We start from the raw sequence: 12,355 nt of genomic DNA, 5'->3' as shown, positions 1-12,355 counted from the left end.
CCCTGGGTAGTGGTAGCAGTGCAATCCCTACTAAAATGACCAGTATGGTCGCACTTGAAGCAACCAGAACCACCACCGCTGCCACTCCTACACGCACCTTCGTGTGCCCTGCCACACTTGCCACAACGGCTGCGACTCTAAAAGTCTTTCGATCTCGAATCCGAACCCTTGTGTCTCTTGCCCGAACCTGTAGATAACTGAACCTAATCCGGTTTCCTTTTCCTATCTGACTCCAGATCAATCTCTCTTTCTAACTCGATCGATCATATCCTCCAACGTCTTGTAGTTGGATCGGCTCACAAACTGTCTTATATCGCTCCTCAGCATCTCGTGGTATCGGTCCTTCTTCATCTCCTCGTCCATTACATATTGCGGAACAAGGAGAGCCCTCTCCTAAACTTGGCGGTGATCTCCACCACTATCTCGGTAGTCTGCTGGAGGTCCTGGAACTCCCGCGCTAACTGTTACACCTCAATTACGGGTGCAAACTCGGCCCTGAACATAGCTGAGAAGTCGCTCCATGTCATCGCATCCAACGCGGCATCATCTCCAATAGCATGTCTAACCTCCTCCCACCAATCATGTGCTCTGTCCTTCAGGAGACAGGAGGAGAGTCGGACCTTGTCCCCATCGGGACATCTGCTGGTACGAAATATATTAGCGACATCCGCCAACCATCTACTACTAGAAATGGGGTCCCTAGCCCCATGGTAGTCTGGAGCTCCACAAGCTCTGAACTCTCAGAATGTCATGGTATGCGCCCCCATCATGGCCACCATCTCAGTACGGAAGGCTCCAAGCCTCTCATTCAAAATCTCCAATACGCCCTTCTTGACCGTACCGAAGATCAAAAGAGTCTAGTCTAAACTAATGCGCGTAATCTCAGCTGATATGAACTCTCTCATCTGTTCCCCGGGTTGTCCCTCGTCGGCACCTGAATCGCCCACTAGTCTACCCCGTAGCATCACCATACTGCATACTAACATAACAACTATCAGAATACTCATCACTATCGAGGGATCACACACGCACTATAAGTTCCTCAGTTCCATCTCAACCCTCCTTGACTCGAGTACGGATCTTCTGGTTTCAGTAGTACGTGCCTATACTACCTTCCACATCTATCCGTACTTTCCTCAAGGATTGCCTCGATTCCAGCAAGTCCCTTACTACTACTACTGCTCCCAGCACTACTCTCACCCTAGGCTTGCCCTAGGGTAATCACCATCCCACTCTCCACCATCAGCTGCATAAGAAGTCCCTGTTATCTCCCCCTAACTAGCTCGTGAATACCATTACATAGCGACAAGTGAAGTATCAAAGGAAGCGGCTTGGTTGAAGAACTTCATCAGAGATCTTAGAGTAGTTCTATCCATTCATGAACCAATGGAACTTTTCTGCGATAATGAAGAAGTTGTTGTTTTGACCAAAGAATCGAGAGATCATGGTAAATCAAGACATATCGATAGAAAGTACCATTATATCAAACATAGAGCTAAATAAGGTCATCTGATAGTGAAGAGAGTTTCATCTCATAGTGAATAGAGTAGGATTAAGCAGAGCTAGTATGTTAGGAGCATTGGTTTAGGATATGACATTAGTGTTTAGGGTTGGCAATCCCTGACACAACCCGCAACACGACACATCATAAATGGTTTTGGGTTGAGTTTTTCAACCCGCTAACCCGTCAATCCGACAACCTGTTTATTAAACGGGTCATATATGGGTTGTAACGTCCGTAGATCCGGGCTAGTTAATTTAGAGATAATAGAGGTCGAAAACGACTTTTCGACAAAAGATTATTTAGAATAAATAATCTTAACCAAGTTATAGAATATGTCTCAAGGGCTCCGTACATATAAAAAGCACCGAAATCCGAGTTATAACGAAGAAGTTATGACCCGTTGAAGTTTAACGACGGAACCGGCACGGCATCGCGAAGATGTAAATAGTGAATTTATTATAAAGCAACTTTTAACCTTAGTAATCTAAATGAAAGTCGTAGAATATGTTAACCTGAGAATGTCCATAAAAAGAACGCCCAAATCTGACTTCGTATGAGGAAGTTATGATTTTTCGAAGTTTCGGCTTAGCGGTGTACAGCCCGAAGTTCAAGTATTAGATTGATCAGTTTTTAGCGACACAACCTAAATGAGAATCGAAGATCTCATTATTAGTAGCGTAACGATAAAAAGACAGACGAAAATGGACATCGGATGAAGAAATTATGAGATTTTAACGGACCAATCCTGTCCCGGCCTGTTAAAAATATAACTTTAAAAATAAAGTCAAAATTAGCCGACGGAGTCTAAACGAAAGTTGTAGAGTACGTCTCAATCGAATGAAGGAGATACAAATCACTAGTGATAATAAATGTAAGTTTTGTTTATGCTTATGTTTCTGTATTGATGATGACATCCAGATGTTTTAAAATGAATAAAATACTTTTCTTCGAACGTATTTATCATGTTTTATTGGGGATGTCACGGTCTTTTCTGGCCATGAAAATGGGGATGTCACATGGGTTTCTCAAAAAATAAACGGGTTGACCCGCCAACCCATTTATATTTTTAATAAAAAAATTTATTTTATTTTTAAATGTATTTATGTATCAAGTATTAATATTTAATAAGTATTATATAATATATATCATTGATTCATAGACCATTTGATTGTTTTGATATTTTAACTCGTAGTGGATGACCTAAGATCGTAAGTCGTACCCTGTAAGGTTAAGTCTCTAATATGTTTCTATGAATATTTTAATTTTTAATTTGGATGTTTAAGACTTAAATATTTAAAATTCAGATATGTTTGCATCAACCATTAAAAATTTGTTCATGTTTAATTGTCAATTTTATTTATGAAATCTGACCCACGAACCTGCCAACCTCTAAATCCGTATAAATAAATGAGTTGGCGGGTCATATATGGGTTTATGTTCCAAACTCCCAAACCAGTGACTTGTATATTTAAATGAGTCGTATTTAGGTTGGCATATTTTAACTCGCCAACCCGCGACACATCAATCCAAACATGACACGATTGTCAGATCTATTAGTGTTAGTAGTTAGATTATTAGTTTGAAACTTATAACAAAATAAATGTAATTGAATTTTGTGATTAATTAATAAAGATTATTTATGAGTTTGTTTACTTTTTTGTCAATTGTTTATTATTGTGTTTTGTTTTACATGTTTAACTTCCCCAATAATTTAATTATTCAAATTCCAAATCCACTCACTTTAGCAATATGCTTTCCTTCATCTGTTATTCTATCATGTATAATTGTTGTATTTAGTATTACAATATTACGTTTTTCTCATTAATAATAAAGTAAGTAAATTATTTAATTTTTTATAATCATTTTAAATATTAGAGTGTTTATATAGTAAAATATGATTTTTTTTTAACCAACCCCTATTTCAAATATCCCTCAAATATATTGTAACATTATAATGCTTTCCTAAAAAATAAAAATAAAATGACGATTGACGAGTTGTTAAACGGCCACAAATGTCCAACCAACGACCAGTGTCCAAAATTAGGGACCAACGATTCGCATCTTATCCTCTTCATTTGCGCTCCCAATCCTTTTCCTCTACGGCGGCGCGTGTATGGAGGACCTCACCTCCAAACTCCATTACTGGCTAGTCGACCACCCAACCATCACCAATTTCCAGTGGAAACCCAACCAAACATGGGGCGCCTCCCCTCTCTTCCTCTCCATAACCCTCTTCACCTACCTTCTCCTCACTTTCACCCTCCACCATGCCCATCTTCCCACCCTCAATTCCACCTTCCTCCGCCTCATCTCCGCCCTCCACAACCTCATCCTCCTCATACTCTCCCTCATCATGGCCGTCGGATGTTCCCTCTCTACCTACTCCCAGATGCCCAACCACCGCTGGATCTTCTGCTTCCCACCCAATTCAACCCCTCCACAAGGCCCTGTCTTCTTCTGGGCTCAGATCTTCTACTTCTCCAAACTTCTTGAATTCATTGACACCCTCCTCATCATTCTCAGCGGAAGCAACCGACGTCTTTCCTTCCTCCACGTCTACCACCACACTGTGGTGGTCACAATGTGCTATGTATGGCTCTCCACATCGCAGTCTCTACTCCCGGTGGCGCTTGTTACCAACGCATCCGTCCACGTGCTAATGTACGCATACTACCTGCTGTGTGCACTTGGGTGGCGTCCATGGTGGAAGGTTTTGGTCACCAACTGTCAGATTGTCCAATTCGTCTTCAGCTTCATGGTGTCCGGTCTGATGCTGTATTACCATTATACCGGAACGGGTTGCTCCGGATTCTACGGTTGGTGCTTCAATGCCGTTTTCAACGCCTCCCTGTTAGCCCTTTTCATCAACTTCCATTTCAAGAATTACGCCAAGAGGAAGAAACCCCACGACAACACTAAAACCAAAAGCCTCTGATTTCCTTACCCATCACCATTGATGAACAACAATGTACGCTTGCTAATAACAAACCGTAATTGGTTTTTGGGTCTTCGTTATTTTACAGTTGTGAACGACTTTTGTTGTGATTTATGCACGAAAACATGAACGAATATTTGATTATGCTAAAACACTACTATTTCAGTGTTTTAAAACACTCTGTACAAAGAACCCTAAAACGTTCAAATGGTTTAATCAGAATAAAACAAGAAACAGAAGCACACTTATTGTTTTCTCCGAGTTTTTTCTGAACTTAGCAAATTGTTTCTTTCCTTCGTTTCATCATCCATGGCATCATTTTTGGACATGAATGGTAATACAGATACAGGGGTAGCAGGCACAGTGTCCCAACGTTCTTTCAACAACCTATTGAACCTCCTAACTGTTTCTTTCCTGAATTCAAGTTCTCTTGTGAAGAGATCAAATGTCAAAAACGCAAGAACATACTTGAAAGGGATGATGAGTAGAGTAGCAGACCCAAAAAACAGAACCACAGCAACTTCTGTTGTTATCTGAAAAAGTTTCTAAAAATGTCATATGAAGAAACATGATATAATAAAGTCAAAGTATATACCTTGGGTTGTCCTGCAAGAAGAATTGTACGGATTTTAAGAAGTGAAACATTTAGGGTTTGCATGAATTTTTCTACATCACGCATGGCTTCTTTCACAGCTATAATCTTCTCAATTGTATTAGATGGTGGTTGATCACAAATGGTAACTTTCCCAAAATATCTTCCAAGGCGTCCTTGTTCCTTTAACCCCTTAACTACTAACATGCAACTTGCTAACACCATTAATGTTGTTGGGAACACATAACATAACAGATTTCTGAACCCAAAAACAAACACACATAAGAAAATCGGCTTAATTTAGAAGGAATGTATGCCCACGTTTTACCTGAAAATGAGTGTATATGTAAATGCAAGAAAAGATGCAGTCAAATATGGTTCTTCCCATCGTCTAAGTTTCTCAAAGTTCTTGGCAGCCATAGTCAAAGGTAGCAGAAGCTCCTGAAAGTGAAAACAATAAGAAAGTTGACCTTCTAGAAACTTCTAAAGCAAAAAAGATTAATTTTTTATTTCTCAACCTTGAAAAGATCGATATTACTAGGAATCCCTTCAATCATGGCAGCTTCAATGGTGGCTTGTGTGCTTTCAACCACTTGATATTTATCCCTACATGTAATCATCGCCTTTTCTACCAAATTTTTATCTTCAACAACATGACTTTTACTCAACACAAGTGCTTGTTTCACAGAAGCATTCTTCCAAAAAGCAATACTAACACTAGAATTCCATGAAGGATGCTTCATCCACCTCCTTAAATACACACTTCCATCAATATCATACACATGATTACTATAAACTTCTGACACCTCACCAGGTGACATCACCCCTTGGCCTGGTTTATTAGAGTCTGTTAATCTTGTGGTCAATGGTCCACCCCACAAGTTTACTGCTAAAGTTTGGAGGACAATTTCACCATAGGGTGCGTTTTGTAAATATGAGAATTGAACAAGTTTAGTAGGCTCATCCAAGAGCTTTTTAATGATTTGGAGAGCTTGAAGTCTTGCAATGCCATTAATGGCATAATCGGTTGCCCTTGTCTTACCCTTTTTAGCATCATATACATTGTGTAGTGCTTGAGCTTTTTCTTTGGGTCCAAAATCTTGTACGAATTGGTGTACAGATATGACTTCTTTTATGAAAGCATGCCATACATCTCGCCTCATTTCACCTCCAAAATCAACAAATTCAAGTATCCATGATTTGGACCTGAGAAGATGGGAATACAATCATACATTGGTTTTTGATATATGTGCACAAATAATATTGAATGACATTGTGTATGAAGATGGATTTGTTGAAGCTTACTCACTTTGGGCCAGAAGTAACGGAGACAGCCGAGTCAAAAAGCTCAGAACCGAATGGGCCAACCTTAGCTTTCTCTACCCGTGAGCCATGTCCTGTAAGATCCATTCTAATGGCATCACGTTTACCCCTCAAACCAATTTCCTGCAAACTTTAGAGTGTGAGAGAGTAAAATGCTCTTAGGCTACGTTTGGCAGACTGGTTGAAAAACTAGCTGGTAGCTAAAAAGTTAGTTGATAGTTGAAAAACTAGCTGTTAGCTAAAAAGATAAAACGATCTTGGGTAAGATCTTGATCTTAACAACCTTGGTTTAAAGCATACTTTATTCAATAAATAAACTCCCTTTAAATAGGAACCACAAACTTTGAAAAAGGAAACTCGATTCCATTGACTCCTACTTTGTATTCATAGCACTTTTTGAAAAGCTAGTTTATCAGCTACTTTTTGGCTAGCCAAACATGACAATTTAAAAAAAAAAAAAAAAAGTAGAAAAATAAGCTTAGTTGTGGCGCACCAAACATGAGTTTCCACCTATATATAGCTTACTGAATTAAGTCATGTCCCCATTAAGTCAATTAAGTAAAAGTAATGAGTGTAGAGAGAGAGAGAGAGAGAGAGAGAGAGAGAGAGAGAGAGAGAGAGTACTTCAAAGTAAAGTGCTTTGTCGGTGAGAGTTAATTTTCCAGGCCATGCCATGTTATTCTCCCATTTAAGAACAGGTTTTTTACTACCAGAACCAAGGCATAAAATTCTCTCATCACCAATATCAGGAATCTCCTCCAAAAGGTATGATTTCCTTCTTTCATACACTCTGCACCATGGAGGAGGAAAACGGACATCAGAATGAATAATACTATATTCTAAAAATATCAAGATTTTTATGTCTAACAATCTTCATATAAGTATCTAAAAATAGAAGGGGCAATATCATGTGATGAGAAATGCAAAAAAGAAGGCTTTATAGTTCAAAAGCTTTGACCAACAAAAAAAAGGGGTTAAGTGTGTTTTATGCAACAAAGTAGTTTTCTAATGAAATACGTTATCGCGTTTCATTGGATTAAGCCATGTGACATGTCCTTATTAAAGATTTAAATCCATTGAATTCACATTTCACAATTAAACAACACTTGATTCAAAGTTACTCTCACTTGAGAAGTTCATTGACATATGTTGACCACACACGAAATGAGATGCCTTTTTGAGCACCAGAAAGAGCCTTGAAAAGGTTATGTGCAGTTGGCCAATCAGCTACCCCACAAACAGAAGGAGCAATGCGAACAAACGCCTCTTCTCCTACAAGCTTCCTCTTCATGTTTCAAACAATAAAAATAAAATTTTTAATTTTAATTTGCAAATAAAAAGGGTTTTAAGTTTTTAAACATATTATTAGATAAAGAAAAAAGAACCTGAAATGGAACTTTATCATCTTTGCTGTTTCTGTAAGGATGCTCCCACGCAAGCATGGTTGCAAATATCAGTCTTTGAAAGGCTGGTTCCTATCAATCATAATCCATGAAACATTTCTAAATTACATTTTACATTTTACACCCCATGAAACTGAAATCAATCTGTTTAACCCTTGAATTGAAATCGAACCTTAAGGGAAGGATGAATTTCTGAAGTATCTCTACACAAGAACTTAAAGCAGCAATACTCCACCAAATTACGGGCATTACTAGACACACTTTCAGGCACAAGTTCTTTAAATGTCGTCTGCATTTTCTTCCCAGTTAATCCATTCATCCTACATTTTCAATTTCGTCAACTTTCCAACAAATTCCATGTATGATTTAGAAAATCACATTTACTTATAACAAATTTGAAATTCCATGAATTGTTTACCTGCTAAATTGTTCAATGGAAATAATAGCAACTATAGAAAGATCTCCCGATGGTGTTCTGCTGTCAATAGTGTGCTCTGTCATGAAGACTTCCTCCACGTCATCAGTCTCGTACGAATTATCAATTGGGGGGTTTTTATCTTGTGGAGAAGTCAATTCATTCAGAAAGTTCGTCGTCTTTGATACCCAGATGTTTATATGGTCTTGCATCAAATCTGTCACAAAATAAAACATGATTCAAGTTCTTCCCCACATCAAATACTGAAGTTCATAACTGTTCTCGAAGTTAGTCTGATCAAGCTCGCTTTTTTCGGTGACCCACTAGGAAGTTTTTGAGAAGAAGACAAACCCACAATCAAGAAAAAAGGATTTTACCAAATGGTTCAAGAAAGAAGTGTATCTATAAACACAAAATCAAACAAAAAGAAAGCGTACTCACTGCCGTTTAAGTCGTTAAGCCTCGTCTTATAATCAGCCAAAGATTTACCCAGAATCTTGAACCCATTTTTGTTCTCTGACGACGAAGAAGAAGACGATGATGATGTGTTCTTGACACATGAAACAACTTTCGGGAAAGGTTGATAGCCGTGCTGCGAGGTTAACGGAAAGGATGGAGGAGCTTTTAGGAATTTCGAATGCATTCTCTTGGGAGTAAAAAAAGAAAAATAATCTACTTCTTAAGATTCATTGAAAGTAGCTTTGACTCCAGATGATTCTTTATGTAGGAGATGGGAGACGTTGGTTTCGGTAAACGCCTAAATGGATCTTGAAGACTAGAGTAGTGTGTGGGTGTCTTTCGTTCTTGAGGTAAATGACATTTTTTTTTTTGCTAAAGTGGGGTAGACTATATCCGGTCGACTGTTGATTGCCCGATAGAAAGATAGATCGGGTATGAATCCACGACATTTATGAGAAAGATTTATTGTTGGAAAGGACATAGTTTGCGTCTAAATAAATGTTAATGTTATAAAAATCTTTCAAATTTTGAGGATTTTTTTGTTTCTTTCTAAAATTGAATTTTATGTTTGTTTTTATCTTTATATTTTTTTCGAAAGGTTTGGTTTTACTTTAAGTATTTTTTTTTTTAATATTATATGTATTCACGTAGAAAAATCATATTTATATTTTTTTAATAATATATATATAAGCTTTTTGCATGGTTATACTACGTAAAACGTAAAAAAGTATTTTTAGAATTATGAATATTATTTTATAGATATAGTTTTTAGAAGTATAAATACATATTTTTACATTTTTAAAAATATTAATATGTATTTATACTTCTAAAATAAAAACATCATAAATGGTCTCTGTGATTTCCCCAAATATGAAGTTTAATCCTCGTGGTTTAAAAACGTCATAGATGGTCCATGTGTTTTCAAAACTTTTGATGTTTGGATCTTTTTGCTAACGATGTTAGTTTTCCATCGTTAAATGAATGGTATTTATGTCATTTAACTATCCAGGAACCTTTTATGAGGTTTTTTTTTCTTTTCTTTTTTTTTTAATTAAATTTAATATCCAATGTGTCTCTCTCTCAACCCCTCTCTTCCTCTCATTCTGATATCACCAGCCACCACCATTGTGTTTCTTACTCTTTGTTGTTTATCGGAGCTAGCCAAACACCTCACGTAATAACAAAAAAGGATTTAAGGCAAATATGGATCGTAACAACAAAAAACTCTCATTGGCATTTTAACAAACACTTTGTGTGCATATTTCAGTGAACTAAAAATTGATAATCATAATAACTTTTGCAGTATATGAAGAACAGGAGAGAAAGAGAGATGCATCTGTCATATTTAAACTTGTGTGAATCGAGCAGCAGATACACCTCAAGAAAACTAGACCCACCCTTAACCTTTAAAGATCAAGATTGAGATGCCATTTTTTCATGTGCGCCTTTCTTCTCATCTGTATAAATTCAAATCACACCCCCTTCTTCCATATGTTCTCAAATTGCATATTGAATAGGATTATGATGGTGTTCTGATGATGGACAACGAAACGGTGTATGAGAAGAGAGAATGATTTCAATAGAGGTGGTGGTCAGATTAGGAGGTAGAAGAGAAGATAGATTTTTTGGGTTTATTAGTTTCGGTGAATCGAAGTCCTCACTATGGCAGTGGGTGGTGGCGGCGTGCAATTGCAGTTCCACTACCTTGCTCGTTTGTTTTATGCCAGCGTGAACTCAAAGGGAAGGGCGGTGAATGGTGACAGGTGGTCAGAGGGAGCTGGTCTGATGGAACCACGCAAGCAGTAACAACAGCACATGGTGTTTGGCTACCTCCGATCAGCATCAAAGAGTGAGAAACACGGCGATGGTGGCTGGTGATATAAGAACGAGAGGAAGAGAGCGATATAAGAACAAGATGAATAGAAGGGTTGAGAGAGAGAGAGAGAGAGAGAGAAGGTGGACCCCCTTTGCATATTTTTTTTAAATAAGTGAAAAGATCATAAATGGTCCATATGGCAGTGAAATGACGAAATGCCCTTCAGTTAATGGACAAAAGTTAACGGAGTTATCAATAAGGACCAAACATCAAAAGTTTTGAAAGCACAGGGACCATCTATGATGTTTTTAAACCACGAAGATTAAACTTCAAATTTTGGGAAACCACAAAGACCATTTATGATGTTTTTTCCTTCTAAAAATATATGTATATACTTATAAAAATGTAAATTAAATATTTATACTTCTAAAATACATATTAATATTTTTTAAACACACACATACACACACACGTATATATATGTATATATATATATACACACACACACACTAGTAGTTGGCCCACTCAAAGTGGCGGCAAAAGATTAGTTTGTTATTAGAGAACATATTACAAAAAACAGTTACCACATTGGTCAATCGAGTATGGAAATTTTTGAACTCTCGCGTTTTATTGGACATGCGTTCTAAGTCTATTGATTGTCTTTGTGTTTGTTCGGTATGTATTTTCTTACATTGGATTCGTTATACCAAAAACATATAATATACAACTACATTTTCATCTATACAACTACATTTTCATCTATACAACTACATTTTCATCTGGTATGATACCATGAAAAGTATCATCGGTGAATAGTTTTTTTTTTTTTTCGGAGACATTTCACATTCCAAAAAACATGTGGTGAATATTTTTAATAAAATATGTTGAATATTAATTGGGTAGGTTGGTTTTAACATGCTATTCTATCTCTTTGTTGATTTTGTGACTTTTGAGTAGATTTTTTCTACAATTGTTCTAACAATAATCTCTTTTGTCTTTCTAGAAAAAAAAAAACATGTGGCGAACAAAAAAAAAATAGTGGTCACTTTGCTTTTCGATTAATATATTTATCGATTTTGCATTTGTTGTATGTGTGTTTTTATATATTAATCGGTTTTGCATTTGTTGTATGTGTTTGGTTTGCTTTTGGATTGATTTAGAAATTATCAAAGATCACCTATAATCGTTTACCCGCGCAAAGCAGCGGTGACAAATAGTTTTCTAGCAATGATTAATTCATTTCGTTGAATAGTTTCATAGCAGCTATAAGATCAAACCATTACGTGCTAACCAAATTACAACATATTGATAATTCTTTAGTTCTTACAATCTTCAAATAGTGATAAATCCATTTATATGTTACTTCCTTGCAAATTTCAATTAATCACTCATAAGACAAACTCCAAATAACTATAACATCTTAAGTTGTTCCGAAACTTTGGCCGGTTTGGTGGGTGGTGCACTGGTGGTGACCACCGTCGAAGGTGTACGTTGGTGGTGGTGACCTTCGATGGTCGTGAGAAATCACCACCATCGATCATGGAGCGAAGAAGAATTGTTAATATTGTACATGGAACAGAGATGATGGTGGGTCAAGGGTTAATTTGAGAATGGTGGTTGAGAGGAAGAGTAGTGGCAGTTTGGCATGGTGGCGTTAATGAGTAAAGGGTGTAAGTCGCCTTCATTTTTCTTGTAGAGAAAGAAAAATTGTTAGTTCGAGGCTTTTGGTTTCTGAAGGAGTCTCCCACTTCAAATGAACTGGGAATTGCTCACGTTAACTAAAAAATTGATTTGCCAAGATACGTGGAGAATTAATAAGCCAGGTCAATAGGATGATAATGTGAGATGAGTTGCGTCAAAGGTGGATAAGATGGGTGTTAAACACACCCGATTTTAAAGATAGAAACC

General features: G+C 37.1%; 2 protein-coding genes across 2 annotated transcripts; one reads left to right on the top strand and one right to left on the bottom strand.

Annotated features, from left to right (window-relative positions):
* The first annotated feature begins 3,508 nt into the window (after positions 1 to 3,508).
* On the top strand, positions 3,509 to 4,551 carry LOC145047548 (fatty acid elongase 3-like). Its single transcript, XM_078995841.1, has one exon. It carries the CDS (start codon positions 3,618 to 3,620, stop codon positions 4,437 to 4,439), a length of 822 nt encoding a protein of 273 aa, XP_078851967.1. The 5' UTR covers positions 3,509 to 3,617; the 3' UTR covers positions 4,440 to 4,551.
* Positions 4,552 to 4,565: 14 nt separating this feature from the next.
* On the bottom strand, positions 4,566 to 8,998 carry LOC145047547 (uncharacterized). Its single transcript, XM_078995839.1, has 11 exons — positions 8,614 to 8,998; positions 8,176 to 8,389; positions 7,930 to 8,077; positions 7,740 to 7,829; positions 7,482 to 7,639; positions 6,979 to 7,144; positions 6,341 to 6,477; positions 5,550 to 6,237; positions 5,360 to 5,472; positions 5,035 to 5,290; positions 4,566 to 4,972 (listed from the first exon to the last, which is right to left on the bottom strand). Exons 1-11 carry the CDS (start codon positions 8,813 to 8,815, stop codon positions 4,685 to 4,687), a joined length of 2,460 nt encoding a protein of 819 aa, XP_078851965.1. The 5' UTR covers positions 8,816 to 8,998; the 3' UTR covers positions 4,566 to 4,684.
* Positions 8,999 to 12,355: the final 3,357 nt, after the last annotated feature.

The sequence above is a fragment of the Lactuca saligna genome, chromosome 5 (genome assembly GCF_052625555.1).
Source record: "Lactuca saligna cultivar CGN05327 chromosome 5, ASM5262555v1, whole genome shotgun sequence".
In the NCBI taxonomy this organism is placed as follows: domain Eukaryota; kingdom Viridiplantae; phylum Streptophyta; class Magnoliopsida; order Asterales; family Asteraceae; genus Lactuca; species Lactuca saligna.
The sequence above is the reverse complement of the archived record's forward strand: the minus strand, read 5'-3'. Positions and strand labels throughout refer to the sequence as shown.